Raw genomic sequence first — 21,323 nt, 5'->3', positions numbered from 1 at the left:
GACCCCGCTCTCCCCACCTCTCCGCCCCCTGCCTCCACACACACAGTGTCCTGGGACTGCTCCGTGTTGGGGCCATACGTGCCCTCCAGCCATCCCAGAGAGGTTTTCATCTTCTTTTTGCCCCTAGAACTGGAGGGGGACCACACAGGACTTGCTGAGACCCCTGTCCTCCGGCTCCTTGCCCTGGACTTTGTCAATCCTGCTCCCCACTGGCTTTTGCCCAGGGGCACAGGATGCTTTGGAGAGGTAGTCATCTTGATCAGGCCTCACAGGCAGCTCCAGTTCTCATCTACTTGGTCCTTTATATTGAGGTACAATGTTCACGCGATGAAGTGCACAGTTCTTAATGTACCAGCTGAAGGCAGTAATCACATTTTCCTTCTGGACAGCTGGAGCCTTTAAGGCACAGGGCCTGGCATGTAATGGCCTAACTAAATGACTTCCCTGGTGGCTCAGAAGGTAAAGAATCTGCCTGCAATGTGGGAGACCCGAGTTCAATCCCTGGGCCAGGAGGATCCCCTGGAAATGAGTTCAATCCCTGGGCCAGGAAGATCCCCTGGAAAAGGGAATGGATACCCAGTTCAGTATTCTTGCCTGGAGAATTCCATGGACAGAGGAGCCTGGCAGGCTATACAGTCCATGGGGTCGCAAAGAGTTGGACATTACTGAGTGACTAACACGTTCACTTTCACTTTACAGTTAAATACTAAACAATTATTTGTTGAATAAACTAATGAACAAAATCAAGTCAATGTACATTTCCACCAACAGTATATAGAAATATGGCACCTATTTCAACCACACCCTTGTCAAAAATAGGTATCACAATTATGTTCAAATTTTAGCTATTTGATAGTCATAAAATGATTTCTCATGATAGCTCTCAGTTCTTCAACTCTTTGAATCCCAGTAAGATGGAATGCTTATCTGTATGGTTATTGGCTGTTGCACTTGTGTGAATTTCCTAATCATGTTCTTTGCCCATTTCAAAACGTGGGAAATTTGTCCTATTAGTTGGAAAACGTCCTTCGTAATTCGCCTGAGCAAGACCAGGGCAGATGGAGTGGCTCCGGATCTTGATCACAGCACGAACACACCATCTTCCCTTCCCCACAGTTTCTAAGAAGCCCCTGAAAACAGGACACATGACCACTTGCTGGGAGAGCCCAGAGGATGAGAAAATCCACTGCCACACTTACGGAGTGCATGGTCTTGGTGAGGAGAGGGGAGGAGGGGGAGGAGGGGGAGGGGTGGATGAGAGAGAGAGAAGAGAGAGGAGGGAAGGAAGGACTGAGCCAGGCCAGACCCTCGGAGGCGCCAGTCTACTATTTTCTAGCTGAGCTGTCAACAGACAGGCTGAAGAGGGATGGGCCTCTAGGATCCCTTTTTATTCTGCCTCCTACATCCACATCCCATCAGTTCCTAGTTCCAGTTGACCCTACCACTGCCTCCCACCTTGTTCTCCTGTCTCCAGCTCCCTGCACCAGCAAGCCACCAGTGATCTTTCTTAAAGATGAATCTGACTGTTTTCAACCTTCTTCCCAACTCTCCTCCCCATGACGCACCCCCCCGCCCCATACCCTTCAGTGGCTTCATATGGCTCTCAGGGTTGAATGAAAACTCTGTTAAAGTTGACTCTGCAGCCCCAGAGCACCCCAACCTGAAATCCCTCTCCCAGGCCCCTCAATAGAACACTGCATTGCAAGAGTCTCTTCAGAAGTGATGCTGGGTTTCTGGGGAGGGTCAGCTGGGTGGGCACCACAGAGTAAGCTCCCCTCGGGCCTGGCAGAGAGGTCCACTGTCACCTGCAGTGTGATACAGGAAGTGTGGCAGTGGCTCCCAGAAGGGTCAAGAGAGAGGCATCCCTCTCTCGTTCCCTTTTCCCCAATCCTGGACTCAGTTTCCCCAAGGAATGAGAAGCTCTGGACCAATCATTCTGAGGGATTTCCTAATGACAGCAGCTAAGGCGGCATTCCAAGAAAAGGGAAGAAACCTGGCCATTTCCAAGACAGAAAGATAAATGATTCCTCTTAGGATAAAACCCAAACTGTGGCCCCTAGTGCCTACCTCTGATCTTAAGTCTTCCTATTCTTCCCCTCCTTACCCAACGACCACCACACCAGCCTCTTTTCTTTATGTCCCTTCAACATACAGTGTTCCTTCCATTTTAGGAAGGAACACTTTGCATTTGTTATTCCTCATGTCTGCAACACTCCTTCCCCAGGTATTTTGTGGCTGATTTCATCATTTAAACCTCAGCTCAGATTTCAGCTCCCTGAGAAACTTTTCCTGACCACACTACATTTAGTCCCCTATCCTATTACCCTATTTAATGTTTTTCATAGCTCTTGTCCCTATGAAACTTACACTATCTATTTTATTGTTCATATGCTAGATATGAGCCCTGTTGGGAAATATTTGTATCTCATTCACCCAGCGAATTCCCAAAGCCTAGAATAACACCTATCACGGACACACATTGGTATACCACATCCTTGTCCTCACAGGAATTATTCTATCAGGAGAGATATATCTTAAACAAATAATCATGCAACACTGATTACAAGCAGAATCAAGTGTTTGAGGCTGAGGTGCAGGACCCTTTCCCACTGCTTTGTCCACTTCCGGCTCCAAGGACTGTTCCTTTACCCTGTGGGCATTTGCTGTTGCAAGACCCTGGCTTCCCCTGGAAACTGATTAGAGCTCAGAGCATTCACTCAGGAATTAGGCCTCAGAAGCAGGGCAAGGTTTATATCTCTAGGCCCAGTTCTCCAAACTTTTGGGATCTAGCTAGGTTTGTGGCTGCAGCAGCAATTTTTCCCTACCCCTCTCCCTACGCAAGTCAGAACAGGATACAACATTGATAGCTCACTTGTGTGGGCTATCTGCTCGTCCTAGAGTTTTGACAAGCCCCTGGCTTGGGGTCTGGTCTCCTTAATACCTTACAACAGCAGTCCCCAAGCATTTCTGCACCAGAGACTTGTTTCATGGAAGACAAATTTTGCACTGATTGGGGGTGGGGGTGGTTTCTGGATGCTTCAAGCACATTACATGTATTGTGCACTTTATTTCTATTATTATTACATCAGGTCCAACTCAGATCATCAGGCAGTAGATTCTGGTGGTTGGGGACCCCTGCCTTACAAGCTCCACTCCATCTCCCATGCCCAATGCCCAGGGTCTTCCATGTCTGCAGGCTATTTTGCAGAGGCTGAAGTTAGGAGCTGCTTCCCCTGTCCCTTTGCCCTTCCTCAGGACCTTCTGTTCTTCGATTCTCTCTCTCTCTCCAAGAAGATCAGCAAGTTTCTTCCCTTGTGGGATACTTCTTCCAGTTGCTACCTGCTCGGGGCTGTGCTCTTGAACCTCTTTGGAACCCACACTAATGCAGCTAGCTCCCAGACAAGTGAAGTTTCAGAAAGCTGGGCTCCAGTAAAGTCCCACGGGATCCCGATCCACAGACAACCCAATCAGAGGAGGTGCAAGTGAGGGTCCACACCTCACACCATCTTGGCAGCCACCCTGGCAAGCTCTGCCTTGTCTGGTTGATCTCTTCAACGCTCAGCACAGTGTCTGGTACGTACTTAGCACTAAATGAACAAAGGCAATTAACACCACTAATTCGTTTAATGGAAAAAGGCACCGTGTTAATGTTTTACATGGATTATTGGCACTTCGTTTACGCAGGTACCATTACAGTTTCCACTTTGAAGAAACGAGTGCAGAGAAATTAAGCGACTCCCAAGGTCACAAAGCTGTGCACTCTCTTTTCATTGCGCGATGGCGCAACGCAGAGGGAAATGCCAACGCCGAGGGAAAATGCCAGAACCCCAGGCAGTCCAAGAAACCGGCGAGTTCCTGGGAGGCAAGGTGGGTGACAGGCTCTGCGCGGTCAGTAATTTTCATACTGGGTTGCCAGCCGGCTTGCTTTGCGCTTAGCACAGACCGGAAGCGTTCCAGTCGGCCACGTTTCTAACGCGCACGACCGGAAGTTTCTGTCCGCGGCTTTCAGGAGATAGTGGAGCCGCTGGGCCGCAGCCGGGAAGCTTAGATGTGGAGGCGCTGAGACTTAGGAGACACCTGGGGCCGTTAGGGAGACTCAGGTGGCGGGACACTGGTGGGATCCCGACCTGACCCTGGGCCAGTCTCGTTCTCGCGGCCCGCCTCCTCACCCCGCCCCCACTTGGGGCTGAAGTGGCTCCGCCTCCTGATCTGAGCCTGGTCCCTCTTCAGGCACTGACCCTTGACCTCGGGGCGCTCCCCCATCCTTTGGGCGCGATGGCTACAGGCGCGGATGTCCGGGACATTCTAGAACTCGGGGGTCCAGAGGGAGACGCAGCCTCTGGGACCATCAGCAAGAAGGACATTATCAATCCGGACAAGGTAGCAGTGGTGCCTGGGAGTTGGGTAGCGGGAGTGAAGTGGTGAGGAGTGACACAGAAGAGGGCTCGAGGAGAGATGGGGTGCCGCACGAGTGAGACGGGCGGTAAAAGATATGACACAACGGCATGGAGAGCATGTGTCACCGTGGTGAGGTGGGACGGAGGAGGGGGACACCCGTGGAAAGTGGTGGGGACCAAGAAAGTGTGACGCGTATAGGAGAGGACCTGGAGAGTGACACTTGTGTGGGATATTTGGGGGAGGGGCATCAAGTCGGGGTGACCGTGCTGAGATAAGGGAGAAATGTCTTCTCCTCTGCCAGGTCGGGCTCTGAGGTTAGCGGTGTGGTGGGGAATGACCCACTCGTACCCAGGCGCCCCTGGAGTGGGTTTCTGTGCCTTCGTAGTGTGTCATGACGTGTCACAGTGTGAAAGTGTGTCGCTCTACCTGTAGGTGCTGGTTTGTTCAGGGATTGAGCTGGGCTAAAGAATTTTCAGGAAAGGGAGTTTAGGCTGTGGTTTCTCTCCTGTGGTTTCCCTCCCCAGAAAAAGTCCAAGAAGTCCTCGGAGACACTGACCTTCAAGAGGCCCGAGGGCATGCACCGGGAGGTCTATGCACTGCTCTACTCTGACAAGAAGCAAGTATTAGAACCCCAGGGCCCCAGGCTTAGGCCCCTGACCAACCTGCCTGTCCCTAACTCCTGATTTTCCCAGCCAGTTTCCTCCTCACTCAGGGCTCTTGCTTGCCCACTAGGATGCAGGAGCGTGGCTGTCTCACTCCAGGCCATGACTTCCTTGCTCTAGGGTAGATCAGCAGCCTGGATCCAAAGGCTCTCTCCACACCTTCTGACTCTGTAATTTCTCACCTCCTTAAACCTGCTCCCAGGGACGCGCCCCCACTGCTACCCAGTGACACTGGCCAAGGCTACCGCACAGTGAAGGCCAAGTTGGGCTCTAAGAAGGTACGGCCCTGGAAGTGGATGCCATTCACCAACCCAGCCCGCAAGGATGGAGCCATGTTCTTCCACTGGCGAAGGGCAGCAGAGGAGGGCAAGGACTACCCCTTCGCCAGGTTCAATAAGGTGAGCCACCACCATGGGGACATAGGCCAGGGTTGTGCCTACCTGCTCTGAGCCACATGCCTGAGCTCTCCAGTCTCCTGGTTGGCTCCAGAGGCACTCTCAAACCAGGTCTCGACCATGTTTGCCCACTCAGTCCTTGGGACACATGCCTGCAGGGTCTTCTCTGCCCGTGGAGTCTGGTCCTCTCCTAGCTCTGCTCTGATTTTTGGTGAGCTGCCTTGGCCTTTCAATTGTTGCTGTTCTTCAGAGCAATGTCCTAGGTGCTCTACTCTGCTCACTCTCTACTTTCTCCCTAGTGTGCCTCATTTACACCATGACCTCAGTTACCCTCTCTCTGCCACTAACCCCAACTTAATATCTCCAGTCCAGAGCAGCAGTTCCCATATATCCAGTCATTTGCTTACCTCTCTCCCTAAAGGCTCCACAGGTACTTCAGATCAAGTGGATTTCCGTTAGCAGAACTTACCACCTTCCCTCTGCTCCCCACCCGTAAACCTGTTCCCCACATCAGTGAATGACACCACCATCCACCCAGTTACCCAAACCAGAAATTTGGGACTCATCCTTAACTAGTCCTCCTTTAGCACTCATATTATTTCAGTCAACAACAGAACAAAGAAAGTAGGGAAGACGTACAACAAACGTGGAAACAAATAAGTTGGATTCTTTCAGATAGGACTGATCAATGAAACCAGGATATGAAATGAGATAAAGAGGGAACTTGTAGATGTAGAGGAGGCCTAATTTAGGTAGGGTGGTCAGGGAGGGCCTCTCTGAGAAGCTGGGATTTGAGCTAGACCTCAGTGATACATCTCGTCATGAGTCCTGCTGATGGTTTCTATATAAATGACATCTGCCTATGTTCTTCATTCTCTGTACCAGCACCCTAGTCCACACTGATTTTTCTCTGTTCTAGATGACTGAGGCTCAGATGGAGCAGGGCCATACCCAGACTCACCCAACCAGGGAGAAACAGAGCTGGGCTAGGCTAAGATTCCCTAGGCCATTGTTTAAGCCACTACACAATATGGACCCCAGTCCCTGCAGCTTAGAGCAGCCTAATCTTTGAGCCTGAAAGCCCAGGGGGCTTGTAGCTGGACTCCCAAGTCCTGACTTCTTTCCCCTCAGCTAGTACATCCGCTTGCACCTGGACACGTTCCCCCCAATGGCTCACAGGCCTTTCAGACTCAGCATGTCCAGGTGTGACCCGTCATTCTCCCCCACACCCCCAAATTTTCTCCACCTCACCACCATCTTTAGGCCCTTCAGGTCCAATGGAGGGAGAGGCTGGAGATGTAAGATTGAAAAGGGATATCCAAGAGGTAAGAGGTTTGAGGTGGGGGAGGAAAGGTTGGATGAGACAATTCAAGGTGAAGACAAAAGAGTGTTCATTTTATATTTCGTAAATACTGCTCCATGCCAGGACTTCCCTTGTAGCTCAGTGGTAAAGAATCCACGTGCCAGTGCAGGAGATGTAAGTTCGATCCCTGGCCTGGGAAGATCCCCTGGAGAAGGAAATGGCAACCCATTCCAGTATTCTTGCCTGAGAAATTCCATGCACAGAGGAGCCTGGTGGGCTACAGTCCATGGGGTTGCAAGAATTGGATATGACTTAGCGACTAAACTATGTGTGTGTATACATACACATACACACACACACATATATATAAATATAAAATTTTTCTTATTCTTTTCCGTTTTAGATTATAACAAGTTAATTGGATATAGTTCCCTATGTTATGCAATAGGACCTTTTTTATCTGTTTTGTATATAGTAGTTTGTATCTGCTAATCCCCAGTTTCCTAATTTATCCCTCCCCCATCCCCATTTGGGAACCATAAATGTGTTTCCTGTGTATGTGAGTCTGTTTCTGTTTTGTGAACAAGTTCATGTGTATCATATTTGGATTGCACATATAAGTGATATCATATGATACTTGTCTTTCTCTGTCTGACTTCTCTAGTTGCATCTATGTTGCTGCAAATGGCATCATTTCATTCTTTTTTATGGCTGAGCAGTATTGCATTGTGTATATATACCGGTTTTCTTTATCCGTTCACTGTCAGTGGGCATTCAGGTTGCTTCCACGTCTTGGTTGTTGTGAATAGTGCTGCTGTGAGCATAGGGGTGCATGTGTCTTTGAAATTAGAGTTTTCTCCAGGTATCTGCCCAGGCACAGGATTCTGGGTCATTAGGTATTGAATTGACTCTTGAAGGATGTCACCAGGTAATAGTAGGAAAGAGTACAGTGACTTGTTCAGGCAGAGGAGTCATCGTTAGCAAAGACATAAATGAAAAATCAGTCATGTGTATGGGATGCTGTGGGCATTTCCCTGTTGACGAAGCCTGAAGTCCAGGACGGAACAAGGGAGAAGAGGCCTGAGAGGCTAGCAGGGCTGGGTCAGGCAGGGCTGGGTAGCCAGGCTCAGGAATGGGCTTTGCGCTGTCTTTGGGGAGCCACTAGTAGGTTTTAAGTAGAATGGTGTCAGGATCACATTTGAGTTTTAGAAAGCTTGTGGTGGTTATGGGTGGAGAATGAAGCCACAGTAAAGGAAACTAAGCATCTTCCTACCAACGCTGCTCATTCCTGGGGTCGTGCTTTCAGTCTGTGGCTCCCCAGCTCAAGCCAGCAACACAAGAGTTACCTGTGACAGCATCTTCCCTCACCTCTTACGGCCAGTTGTCACAACCTGGGATGTTTAAAGCCTCTCAAGTGTGTGCCCTTTTCTTTACCTTCTGCTGCTTTATTTCAGGCCTCTTCACTTCCTACCTGGATTATTTCTTAAACCTGCCAGGTGGTCTCCTAAGTTCATATTTCACCCCCTCTGTCTTCACTGTTGCCAGGGTGGTCTATGTAGAAGAGAATCATGATCTCACTCCTCTCTTTAAAACTAACTTTCTGGCTCCCATCACCTACAGGATGAATTCCAGACTCCTTAGCGGGCGGATAGGCCTGCAGCAGCTCCCCTCTGCTGACTCTCCAGGCTCTCTTAGGCCTTTCCCTGTCTTGCCCTTTTCTTGTTCCCCTAATGTGTCCTGATGCTTCAGGCCATTTCTCTCTCATCACTGTTTACGTGGTCCCCCTGCTTAGGATTCTCTCCACTGCATTCCCTCACCAGTTCACTTCTATTATACTTAACCTTAAGGCTGAACCAGACCTCATTTATCTCTTCCCTGTCAACCCTTGTCCCAGGCTGAATCAGGTGTCACTCATTACACCCTAGGCATACCTTTGTCATCAGTTTTGCCTCACTGTACTAAATTAGTTTTGCAGCTGGACTGTGAGCTCTGAGAAGGTAAGGCCCATCTTACTCAGCACTGTGTCCCTAGCATAGGTCTAGCAGACCCACGATATTAATAAATATTTGCTGATCTCTCTTGCTTGACTGTGAACTTCTTTTTATTTTTATTGGCTGCGCCATGTGGCTTGTGGGATCTTACTTCCCCAACCAGGATTCAAGCCTGGGCCCCAGCAGTCAAAGTGCCAACTCCTAGCCTTTGGACCACCAGGGAACTCCCTGACCATGAGCTTCTTGAGAACAGGACCAGCTACACTGTTCCTGAGTATATATTTTTTTAGTTAAATGGAATTAAAATGCATAGGAGGGGTACTTAACCAACTGCAGAGAGATCCAAAGGATGAGAAGTTATCTAGGTAGAAGGAATGTGGAAGTGAGAAGGCATTTGGGGCAAGAACAACAAAGGCTGAGGGGGAGAGCCTGGTATATTCCAGTAACTGCTAGTCTCTCAGCTGGAACTTAGGGTCCATGAAGGACAGTGGTTGCAGAGGGAGGCCAGGTCACTTACCATGTGTTCACTGATTGATTCAATAAATATTCATTGATACCTACAGTGTGCAGGTCCTGTGCTGAGCCTAGAAGGTAGGAAGTGATCCAGACAACCCTTGCTCTTGGCAAGTTTACAGATTATCTAGAAGGCACTTTCAAAGTATCAGGGAGCCTTTGAGGGGTTTCATAAGGGATGGTTGGGTAACATCAGTTATATATTCTAGAACAGTGCTGTTCAAATTATCTGTGATAAAGGACATTTTAAAACATTTCCCAATTCATCAGAGACTACTAAAGATAGTAAAATTGTAAGAAAAGACAAAATATCAGTCCATGTTTCTTCTCAATTATTTAGCAGCAGATGATGCTATAAGATTGTTGTAAAGCTTTCTAAATGCTTACTCTCGTTTCTGTACTTACTGTAGACCAGGTTTGCAGCAGCACTGGTCTAAAGGCTGCCCTTGAGCAGTGTCAGAGAGGTCACATCTTGGCTGCAGATGGAGAATTGCCCAAAGAGGATTAAATGGAGGCAGAGAGACCAGTGGGGAGGCTGTATCTCTATCCAGGCAAGGGGGTAGTGATGGTCTGGACACGGGCATGGCAGTGGAGAATTGGGAGGTAAAAGACACAGATTTGGGAAAGAGGAGCCGTCTCTGGGGTCGCACAGAGTCGGACACAACTGAAGCAGCTTAGCAGCAGCAGGGGTTCAAGGGTAAAGGTAGGAATTAAAGATGCCTCCTAGGGTTCTTGCTTGGGTGATGCCAACATTGAGATCTGAACTGGAGGAGATAGAAGTTTGAGGGAGCACAATGAGCTCAGTACTGAACATACTGAATTTTTTATTGAGGTATAACTGTTATATATTAGCTTCAGTTTAGAAGGTAATGATCCCGTATCTGTATATACTGTGAAATGGTCACCCCAGTGAACCTGGTTAACATGCACCACCTGAACACACTCATTGAGATGTATGGAGGACCTCCAGTAGGAAATGTCCAAGAGGCTGCGGGACATGAGGGTTTTGAGAGCCAGTGTCGTTTGATGGAGAAACTTCCCTGGTTCCGCCTAGCACTGTCTCCTTCCTGGGGTCTCTGACTGACAGACCCAGCCCATAGTGGTGCTGTTTCCCTGAGGGAGGTCTGGAGGACAGGGCATGGGGGTTGGGATGGGGGTTTATGTGGGGGGTAGGATTCAGGTGCCTTTTCTATAGAGATGAAACCTTGGCCGACTTGGGGAGCTGCAAGTCTCCCTGTCACCACTGGGTGGCAGGAGTGCTTCAGACAAGTGTTCCCTGCTAGGGGCTCCTGGACCTTTCTCTGAACTTAGCCGTCTGCCCTACTCCAAGTTGACAACCTTGGACTCCACAGACACGCTTACCCGTGGGCCCCTCACCTTAACCATGGGGTCAGGAGCGTGTGTTTTGTGCAGTTGGTCTCCTGGAGTGGATCCAGAGGTGGGCGACAGTCCTGGAGCCTGCCAGGGCCTTTGGTCAAGCCGTCAGTTTCTTTCCTTGCTCTGGAAACATCATTTCCAGGGGTCCTGTGCAGGGTCCCAGGCAGAGGATCTGCTTTTGTCCAGTGCAGGCATGGGCAGTGAACAGGAGGGACTGTGGTCACGGGGCTGCAGCCTGTGCGACGTGCCGTGACCGGGCGTGCCCATCCCCCTCCCCGCCCGCCTGTAGACAGTGCAGGTGCCCGTGTACTCAGAGCAGGAGTACCAGCTCTACCTTCACGACGACGCTTGGACAAAGGCAGAGACCGACCACCTCTTTGACCTCAGCCGCCGCTTTGATCTACGTTTTGTCGTTATCCATGACCGGTATGACCACCAGCAGTTCAAGGTGAGCTGGTGCCTTGTTATTTGCATGTGTGCCCAACCCTCGGGCCCGGCAGGCCACTAGCTTCATGCCTGCCATTTCACACACCTCTGAGCGTTTGTCTCTCTCTCCATGTCGTCCTTAGAAGCGTTCTGTGGAGGACTTGAAGGAGCGGTACTACCACATCTGTGCCAAGCTTGCCAACGTGCGGGCCGTGCCAGGCACAGACCTCAAGATACCAGTATTTGATGCTGGGCACGAGCGACGGCGGAAGGAACAGCTGGAGCGTCTCTATAACCGGACCCCAGAGCAGGTCAGCCTCGAGTCCCACAGACTCTTCTCCAAGCCCTGAGACCCCCAACCACCGCCTCCACCCTCCACGCCCTCGGCTCCCCTACTGCCCCCGCTCCGACCCCATCCAATCCCACCCTTCACTAGCCACCCTCCCTGCTATAGCGCTCACGACCCCCTGCTGCTCAGAGTCCCTCACAGACAGCCCAGCACCCCCCCCCACCCCAACCCCCCCGTCTCCCTCTGTCTGTCGCTGCCGCTTGAGTTTCATGCTCCTCTCAGCGTCTCTCTTTCCCAGGTGGCGGAGGAGGAGTACTTGCTGCAGGAGCTGCGCAAGATCGAGGCCCGGAAGAAGGAGCGGGAGAAGCGCAGCCAGGACCTGCAGAAGCTGATCACAGCGGCAGACACCACTGCCGAGCAGCGGCGCACGGAACGCAAGGCCCCCAAGAAGAAGCTGCCCCAGAAAAAGGAGGCTGAGAAGCCGGTGTGGAGACTAAGCCAGCCCAGCTTAGGGTGGGGGGCTGGGACTAACACTGGGCCCTCTCCCAGTGACATCCTGGTCTCCATAACTGCTCCTCCCCAGGCTGTTCCTGAGACGGCAGGCATCAAATTCCCAGATTTCAAGTCTGCGGGCGTCACGCTGCGGAGCCAGCGGGTACGTGAATCACCTTCTTCTCTGTGTCTGGGCCTCAGCTTTATAGCCTGAGCGCTGTGGGCCAGGGGCCTGGAGCAGGTGGAGGCGGACACACCAGGATCTCAAGGGGACGCCAGGCTGAGCTCAGTTTTCAGCCTGTTCTACTCACTGGTTGTTTCCTTCTGTGACCCAGAGTTGCCTCTAGGGGTTAACTTCTCTTCTAGCCCTCCCCACCCCGACCCAATTCCTTTTGTCCCCTTCATTCTAAACCACTTGTCGGGAGAGGGTCCCGCTTGAGCTGAGCTGCCTGGGTCATTGCAGATGAAGCTGCCCAGCTCTGTGGGACAGAAGAAGATCAAGGCCCTGGAACAGATGCTGCTGGAGCTGGGTGTGGGTGAGTGTGGAGGCTGGGCCCCTCAGGATGGACCTTCCCACCAGAAGGGGCCTCCGCCCTCCCCCACCTCCCCCCCCAGGCGAGGTTGTGGATGAAGGCCAGGCGGTAGGGGGCAGTTCTTGCTGCTGGCCTCCCACCACCGTGCCTCCTGCCCGCCCACAGAGCTGAGCCCAACGCCCACGGAGGAGCTGGTGCACATGTTCAATGAGCTGCGGAGTGACCTGGTGCTGCTCTACGAGCTCAAGCAGGCCTGCGCCAACTGCGAGTATGAACTGCAGATGCTGCGGCACCGGCACGAGGCGCTGGCCCGGGCTGGCGTGCTGGGCGGCCCCACCACCCCGGCGTCGGGCCCGGCCCCCGCCCCACCTGAGCCAGCGGTGTCTGAACCCGGTCTTGGCTCTGACCCCAGCAAGGACGCCATCATCGATGTGGTGGGCGCACCCCTCACGCCCAATTCGGTAAGAGGCTGGACTGACCAGGAGAGCTCCAGCTGGCCCTGCTAGTGAGCACACGCACGTGCATGCACGGGCCCCACCCCCTCTAGCGCCCGAAACGGGATCATCGCTCTGAGGGGTTCTCAGAATGAGTGGGTGGCCAGTGGGCGTCACCTTCCTGACGCAGAGCAGGAAACACGTGCACCAAGCCCGAGTCCAGCCATTGATCTCGGCACCTTGTGTCTCCTCAGAGGAAGCGGCGAGAATCGGCCTCCAGCTCCTCTTCTGTGAAGAAAGCCAAGAAGCCATGAGAGGCCCCACGGGGTGTGGGACGCTGCTGTGTAAATAGAGCTGCTGAGATGGACTGGGCTGCCTCCTTTTCCTTCTCACCGCTTCTGATGCCCCTGGCTGGGAGGGTGGCCAGGAGGGGTGGCACTGGGGCTTGCCTACGCTGAGGCCCTTGGCAGCCCTTTAACCACTGACCGGCTCCCCCAACTCCTGTATCCGGGAACACGCGTCGTTCTACACTTGGTTTGGTTTGTACATAGCAACGACTATACATCCCAGCTGCCTTCTAACACAGCCTCGTGCTCAGACAGTCCCCGCAGCCCTGTGCATATTCAGAAAGAGTCTCAGGTGCTCCACTGATGCCATCTCTACTGGTGGCCTTGAGCACAGGGCAGCCTGGCACCACTTGGTCCACACACACACACACACACACACCCAGGGCCTCATTTCCCCGACTTTATTCAGTGGCACGTTCACAGCAGGGACGGGGGCAGACACAAGGTGGGGCCTGATCTGTCCTGGAGCCCTGGGGGCACCACACACCATGCACTACAGATGGGAGGGGGCACAGGGGGGCTTGGTGGCCCCAGCAGAAGCCTGTGTATTGGGAGGAGGCGGTGAGGAGGAGGTCCCCCAGCCCAGGCCCACAGTGGGAGGGGCTGATACTGGGCTGAGGTTGAGAGGTGGGGGTAGGGGGCACAAAGTGTCTGTTCCAGAGGGGCCAAGTAGCCAGGCCTTACCCAGGGCAGAAGCCCACAGGGCGGGCTGGGGGACACTCTGGATGCAGAGCTGTGCCACTCTCCCTTTGCCCCTCTGGTGAGGGAGAGGAAGGTTCTGGGCTGGGCCAAGCAGCTACCCTGTCCTGCCCCATCCCATCCTCGGCCAGTCAGAACGGCTTTGACGTCTGCTTGAAGATAAAGCCTCGATACGCGAGTGTCTTCATGATGTTGGCAATGTTCTTGCAGTCATCTGAAAGGAGGGAGAGGAGACAGTTAGGTGGGCCCCAGATCCTTCCCCTGTGGGCCCACAAGTGCTCCTAAACGGGTGTCGTGGGAAGAAGGATCAGATTCAGGAGCCAAAGGCTCTAAACCAGGGGGGTCCTATACCCAGGTGGCAGCATCTCCAGCTTCAGGTTGGGTCGGCAGGAAGCCTGGTCTCAGGGCCTCTCAGTCCCATAATTCATGCTGGAAATTGGCCGGCATGTCCCGCCCGGCCCCAGTGGTGATGTATGGGCGCCGTCGCAGTAAGAAAAAGGCAGAGTAAATGTGTAATTTCTCCCTTGACGGCCCCCGGCCGCTGGGCGATCCTTCTTGTTGCCGCCGCGTGGGGACGGCCCGTCCGCCACACTCCGTCTTCCCGCCACCCGCCTTGATGTCTCCATTTCATTACTGTGCGGCCATTCATCACACCCACGGCCAGGGTGACTTTGCCGGCACTTCCGTGTGTGTGGGAGATGTGGCCCAGGACATAATCACTGGTGACAAGGCACAAGCCTTGGCACTTCCAGTTGGGGCCCCAGGCTCACATGCTCCAGCAGCAGCTGCCTGGGTGCCTGGTTCTGTGCAGCCCCAGCCAGAAGAGAAAGGCCAGGTCTGTGGTCCTCTCATGCCCTGGCCAGCAGCCTTCTACCAGACGTGCCCGTGGAGCTCAGCCCAAGCTTGCTCTCCTTCCCAGGCAGGCTTCAGACCCTCACTCTGGCAGTATCTCAGATTAAAGACATCTGCGCCTGCCAGATGCTGGCAGCAGTCTTCAGTATTGATTCCTATGAGAAACTCCATGGTGAAAGCCATCCCAGACCCCAGACGCAGGTAGCCACAGGCACAGGTACTCGTGGAGCCTCAGTGTCATGGTCATGGACCAGGACTCCCTTCACCACCCCCCTCGCACATCCCATAGGTGGCTCCTATACCACAACCGGGACCTCAGCTGCCACAGCTCTTACCAGATCGATGCTAGGACTGCAGAAGTATTGTACATCGATGTCATAATCAGGTGTGGGGGGTGGTAAGGTCAAGGTGAGGTCAGGAGGCCCTGCATAGGTCAAGGACCAACCCCTTCCAGTGAGCTCCCAGCCTCTCCTTGCCAGGATCTTAGACTAGGAAAGGGGACCGGCCAGAGCGAGGATGCCTGTGGGAGCGGGGCAAGTCCGGTCACCAAGCCTCATGCCATCAGTTGGACCCCAGCTCTGCAGACCCTGCACGGAGCAGACAAGTCACACATAGTCCTGTTTCTCAGAGCTCAAAATGAAGGTAACCAGCTGGGGTGGATGTGGGCACAGACATGAGACCCCAGGCATTTGGGAAGCCGTGAAGGCTAGTCTGAGGCAGAACAGTGCGAAGACAGATGGGTGGGTAGTGGCGGCCATGGCAACTCCAGACGTGACCCATCCTTGCGGTTTATGGGCCGGACACGCACCCCGCTCAGCTGCCGCCCCGTCATTTGTCTCCCTTAGTGTACGCCTAGGCTGTGGGGGTAGAGGGTGGAGGGAGGGGGCTGCGACAGGAGGAGCCAGGCAGTCGAAGGGGAATGGGGCAGGAACGGCTGTGCAGGAGGGGTGGGTGTGGGAGCAGGACAGAAGGGCCTTAACGACAGGGTCGAGGAGCTGTGATGGTACTGTTGATAGGATGATTTTCTTCCCAAGTAAATCTGGCCTTGTCAGGGCACCTCCAGTCCTTCCTGTCTCTGACACTCTGGGGACCACGGCCACTGTGCATATTAAGAATAAGTCCCCTCGTTATCTGCAATTACCCAGCGGCCACACACCTCATTTCTTCCAGCAGAAAAGAAAATTAGTTTTCTATTGACTTCATCTGGCTCCTCCCTCGTTGCTGGACAAATCACTCAATCTGCCTCCCCTGGCCCAAGTGAAGGTGCCCAGCCCCTCCCCCCAGGCCACCAGCCATCCAGTGGGCGAGCGCTGACCTCCCACCTGTGCCTGGTCTGGGGCTGGGTGAAGGTCCACGCACCCTAGTCTCAGCCCTGACCTCTCCTCACTCTACACCCTGGAGGGGTTCATCCACATCCTGAGCTCCAGCTACTTCTGGAAACTGCCTCCTGAGCTCCAGACCACAGATGCAGATACCCCAGGGACATCTCCTCCTAGATTCACACACAAACTCAAAACGGCCAGCAGTGAGCTCGTTTCCTCCCCCCCGCTCCTTCACTCTCCCGTGTTCTCCACCACAGTGAATGGCACCCCAAAATGTCCCAGAAGAAGCCCGATTCAAGCCTGGCATCCTGCCTTCTCCCCCAGTCCAATCAAGCATGAACTGAAGGCTTTGTCGTCGTCCTGTCTCCTCTTCTTCCCTTCACTCTGGCACCACCTCCCAGTCCAGAGCCCAGCATCTGCTCTTCCAACAGCAGCTTCTCTTTCTCCCCTTTTAATCCATTCTCTCACAGCCAAAGTGATCTTTTTCACACAAATCTGATCACGTTCTTTTCTCCTTAAATCTCTTCAGTGGCTTCCCTGCCCTCAAGTCTGCACACTCATTACGACTTCAAGGTTAAAGGGATCCTGCAAAACTGGATCCCTGCTATCTCTGGTCTCACCCCTGCCACTCTCTACCCTCAACCCCCGGATTCCAGCCTCAAGGGGCCACTTACTGTTTTCTGAAAATGACAAAGTAGGTTTTGGAGTCAGATAGACCTGTTTCTAGTCTTAACTTCGCCCGTTGGCTGTTGCCCTGCGGCAACTGCCAAGTCTCCCCAAACTTCAGGTTCACCGGGGTTATGATAAGAGGTGCCACCTGAGTGTTATGTGAGGAATGAGCGAGTGAAACCGCCACATGCCTGCACGTGCTTTATGTTTGGAATATCTCCTCTCTTCTTGACGGGTAGGTAAGGATGCTAGTTTTCAGGATGGTCCAGTGGTGAGAAGGTGTGTACTGTACAATCTGTGGCATAGGTGACATAGGGGCCAGCACACTTGGAAAAACCACTTATCACTCATGGCACAAACTCTGACTACTGACTTCATCCACCAGGGGTTCCAGAGTCTAACTTGTTGCAGCTGGTCTATCATAATGAAGAGAGACCCAGACTGGGCTCATTCAGCAGGTCAGTACTACTGCAGTTTTGGGCTTCCACCCCTGGAAGCTGACCTAAGAGTCAGTACTCCACTGATCAGCACAGACACAAATCTGGGCTTTTAATAGTAAGTCAGATCGAGCTCCCGGTGAGCCTGATAACAACATGGCCTCCCAGGAAGTCCTCGGCTTGAAGCCCTGGGTCAGCAGTCCCATCTTGTGGCCCATCACTGAGCAACTGGGAACAGCCTGAGGCTGTTCTGGGGGGTCAAGAGCAGGGAGCCTTGTGCCCACAGCAGAGGCCTCTAAGAGTAGGTCTTCCTCACCTCCAAATTCTAGAAGACTAACCTGTTTTTATGTTCCTACAGGATCATCAACTTTTGACAAGACTGCCCTCATCTTTTGGGGGGCATTAATATTTTTAATGTTGGCATTAATTCTTAATGTTTTTATATTGCCAAGGCTGTAATGGGGGTGGGGGCTAGTTGCCTACATCCCGCAAAGGTGAGTGGGGTCAGCACTTAACAGGATGAGCTTGCTGGCTGGGCCCAAGGGTAGTCAAACACCTGCTTGGCAAGGTAGCTGCTAGTGGAGGGCGGCTCAGACCGCTCAGGACAGCCTGTGAGAATTTACACAGGGCAGCTCCCTGCGGCTGACACGCTCCAGCTGGTGCCCTTGTCTGGGACCTGAAAGAGGACAGGATGCGGAGCCTAGGCCAGGCCACCCTCAGGAGGGAAGGGGCCCCAGGAAGCTCTTGGAGGGCCATCTATTCATACACTCATTCATTCAGCAAATACACTGACACCTCCTGGGTGCCAGGTGCACAGGCCCATGCTGGGCCACAGCCTGCAGACCCTGCAGCTCCCTGCCCTCGAGGAGCTTCAGAGACTGCAGCTACAAGTGGTGCAGCGTGAACGATGCTGTGAGAAAAGCAGGCACAAAGGATCAGGAGAGGATTCCTGGGAGGAGTAAATAAAAAATGCAGAGGAGGCTAGCCAGCAAGGCGGGGAGGTGTTCTCAGCATAGTGAACAGCACAGGAACACTTTCATATGGGAAATGTGGAGTGTTCCCCCAAATTTAAGATGAGCAGATGGTGGGTGGAGGTGATGTAGAGGAGACAGGGGAGTGGCGAGGTCAGCACTGGCTGGCCAGAGGAACTCCTGCAGAGCCCCAGATGCCAAACTAAGGAGCTTTAATTTCTTCATTCTGGGAATGATGGTGAATACACATGTTTGAGGAGCATGATAGGCTCCAATCTGAGTTTCAGAATTATCTTTTGAGGACTGGAGGGGTTAACCCAGAAGGCAGAGATGCCAGCTAGCAGACTGTACTATGTATTTCTGGTCCAGGTCAGAAATACTGGCCCAGAACAGGCCAGTGATGGTGGAGATGAAGGTGGAGAGATAATGGTCATGTGGAGAAGCGGATGGAGGCAAGAGATTTTCAGGAAATAGAATGAGCAAGACCTAATGAACTATCATATATTTTCATCTAATACTCTGTTTATAAAAACTTTGACTTTTTAGTCTGCCTGGAATTTATTTTTGTATGTGGTGAGTAGAAGATCTAATTTGCTTTTTCCCCTAGTGGATAGCCAGCTGTCTTGTCACCACTGACTGAACTGTCCACACCTGCCCCACACTTTTGAATGATCCCCCATCACTGTAAATATATACAATTTCCATACGTGGATCTGTCAGACCAGGAAAGAGAACGAACCTGAAATGACCAAAGAGGCAAATCATCCTGAGAGGACACCTGGAGCAGAACGGTGACAAGCTGCTGACCTGAGGAGGCTGTGAGGCCTAAAGGACCTCAGACACAACCTGAGGTCCCCTGCCTAAAATGCTCAGCATGGCAACACACTGTATAGTGATCTCCTGGAGCCAGCGAGGAACGGGGCTGGAGCACACAAAGCAGGGACCCACGAGATGACCACGAGAGAACAGTGCGAGAAGCAGGAACCATGACAAGGAAGATGGCAAGAACCTGGCGCACGTCAACATTCTAGAACCTCATCCCGTCTCCGCCTCCTTCTGCTAGGATGTCTTGGCCGCAGCATGCCTGAGCACAAAGGGTCAGAGGGACTGCCAGAGCAAATTCGTTCCCAGCCCCACGTGGAACACACTTACTCTAAGAAGTTATTCGCTGTTTATCTGAAACCCTAATTTAACTGGCATCCTATGTTTTTATTGCTAAATCGGCTACTCAGTGCTGGGGGCAGCATCTCAAGCTATGGCTGGGCGCAGTTCAGGGCACAGCAGCAAATGGGAGCTCAGAAGACAGGAGGCCAAGGCAGGGAATCAGGACTAAGCCAGCAGAGGGCCCCTGTGTATCCCTAGATTCTGGATTCGAATCCAAACTCCATCACTGGACAACTGTGTGAACACGAGCAGATTACTGTACTTTATTTAACCTGTGTTTCAGATTCTTCTCTAAAATGGGAATAATAATAATTATAGCAACTACTTCCCTCAAAGGGTTGTTAAAAAGATGAAATGAGTTTTTATTTGTGAAGTGCTTAAAACAGTGGCTGGGTTAGTTATTAGTAGTAGTATTGGTAGTGTTATTCCAATAGTATCCAATGATAATATTGTTATTCCAACAGAAATACTCTGCTATCCCCCAACTCCCATTCCTTGTCCCAGACGCAGCCCACACAGTCCCCTGGACCCACAGACAGGGTGACCTTGGCCCTCCGGAAACGCCCCACCCCAGACACAGATTCCCTTCTCCCCACCAGCAGGGCTCCTGCAGCTCCCTCCCCTCCCCCCAGACAGGGCCCTCTTAGCCTCAACTCCAAAGTGACCCCTTCTTCCAGCCAGCCCCCGCCCCCCGCACAACCCCCCTCCACCCCACCGAGGTGCCTGGAGGTGCCACAGGGCTGATGGTGAAGGATGACGGTGGTTCCACAATAAGGGGAAAAGGCAATTTCATCTTGATTAGCAGGCGATTTCTCTCTCCGTAATAAGCGCGCTCCAAATAATTAGCGTGTTTTACGTAATAATGAAATTACAGAAATGCAGTCCACTTATTCAAACAACTCACCATTACCATATTTTTAAATATTAGACTTAATTAGAGTTTATCACTTCAGAGAAGTATGCAGACCGAAGATGTTTTTAAAAAAATCCTCATAAAGTGTTTATTAAGCGCTGGTAAAGCTGGGATAATGATGTGTTTGGAAATTAAGGCAATCAAACACTTACCGCCGCTCCTGGAGGCCGGGCATGGAAATGAGGCCATTACACGCCCATTACCCGCCAGCTCGCAGCCACTTGGGGGGCGGGGAGAGGATGCGCCTGGCCGAGAGGGCACAGTGCCTGGAAATGCCTGTGCCAACAGCCCAAGACAGCCTGACCAGTAAGCAGAATCACTTATAGGCCACTGACATGTGGCCACCAGGAGCCTGACTCAGACTTGGCCAGGCAGATGACTGGACAGGTCCCAAATGCCAAAGGCACCCAAGACTAACCTGGGTCCAGGCTCCCAGGCCTGGCAGGACACGTCAACTCCATTCAAACCCCAGTGCAGTACGGGGACAGGAGCCCCATCGGGCAGCCAGAGACGTCAATGAAAACAGGTGGAAGCTGAGGACGCTGCGGACCCAAGTGTCCTCTCCCGATTCTAGGCCACACAGGAAGGGGAGCTGGCATGGTAGAGGGCGGTCTAGGAGGAAGCTGGGGGACTGAGTCAGGGGCCAGGCTCAGGAACACACCTGGGGACAGACCCGGACTGGGCAAAGTAGGCAAGAAGGGTGGCGGGAGAGAGGGGCGGGTGGCTCCAGGCCCCATTTATCCCGGTGAATAACTAATTCCAGAATTTATAGTGCTGGGTTTTTGTTCTGTGGCCATTTATATATGCGAGGGGAGGAAATGAAGAGGCAGCGCGGACGCCACATCTTTCTGTGTTATTGCTTGTCTGCCATTTGCAAATCATTATTAATTGTGGGCCCTGGTGGCGGGCCGGGCGGGGGCCGGGCCGGGTACATCCACATAGCTCTTCATCAAGGACCCCAGCCGCTGCCCCAGAGAGCCAATTACCCCGCCCTGATTGGGATCAGATAAAGAGGGAATTTTTACAAATTAGGGAATAAATAGAATTTCCACACAGGGCGCGGGCAGGACCTGAGAGGCTGTAATGAAAAACCATCCGTCACCATCAGCGCGGACTGGGCACGCAGCCCCGGCACT

General features: G+C 52.6%; 2 protein-coding genes across 10 annotated transcripts in view; one reads left to right on the top strand and one right to left on the bottom strand.

The window, feature by feature from the left end:
• The first annotated feature begins 3,969 nt into the window (after positions 1–3,969).
• DMAP1 (DNA methyltransferase 1 associated protein 1) lies at positions 3,970–13,181 on the top strand. Its single transcript, XM_027537474.1, has 11 exons — positions 3,970–4,100; positions 4,231–4,380; positions 4,923–5,014; positions 5,263–5,458; positions 10,929–11,087; positions 11,209–11,376; positions 11,653–11,838; positions 11,938–12,009; positions 12,310–12,382; positions 12,545–12,840; positions 13,068–13,181. The coding sequence occupies exons 2-11, from the start codon at positions 4,276–4,278 to the stop codon at positions 13,125–13,127; spliced, it is 1,407 nt and encodes a 468-aa protein (XP_027393275.1). The 5' UTR covers positions 3,970–4,100; positions 4,231–4,275; the 3' UTR covers positions 13,128–13,181.
• Positions 13,182–13,546: 365 nt separating this feature from the next.
• ERI3 (ERI1 exoribonuclease family member 3) overlaps positions 13,547–21,323 on the bottom strand; it is a 130,839-nt gene continuing 123,062 nt past the window's right edge. For all 9 annotated transcript variants that reach the window (XM_027537478.1, XM_027537484.1, XM_027537480.1 and 6 more), the window contains one exon: positions 13,547–14,073. In XM_027537478.1, the coding sequence (XP_027393279.1) occupies positions 13,991–14,073 (83 nt within the window). In that variant the 3' untranslated portion in view covers positions 13,547–13,990. The remainder of the gene's footprint in view (positions 14,074–21,323) is intronic.

Source organism: Bos indicus x Bos taurus, chromosome 3 (genome assembly GCF_003369695.1).
Source record: "Bos indicus x Bos taurus breed Angus x Brahman F1 hybrid chromosome 3, Bos_hybrid_MaternalHap_v2.0, whole genome shotgun sequence".
Taxonomy (NCBI): Eukaryota; Metazoa; Chordata; class Mammalia; order Artiodactyla; family Bovidae; genus Bos; species Bos indicus x Bos taurus.
Note: the sequence above shows the minus strand (reverse complement) of the source record. Positions and strands in the feature narration are given on the sequence as shown.

Coding starts and splice junctions, on each gene's coding strand:
- DMAP1 (XM_027537474.1), top strand. CDS start 4,276: ATGGCTACAGGCGCGGATGTCCGGGACATTCTAGAACTCGGGGGTCCA. Junction 5,015..5,262: donor CTGCTCTACTCTGACAAGAA/GCAAGTATTAGA, acceptor ACCTGCTCCCAG/GGACGCGCCCCCACTGCTAC. Junction 11,839..11,937: donor AAAAGGAGGCTGAGAAGCCG/GTGTGGAGACTA, acceptor GCTCCTCCCCAG/GCTGTTCCTGAGACGGCAGG.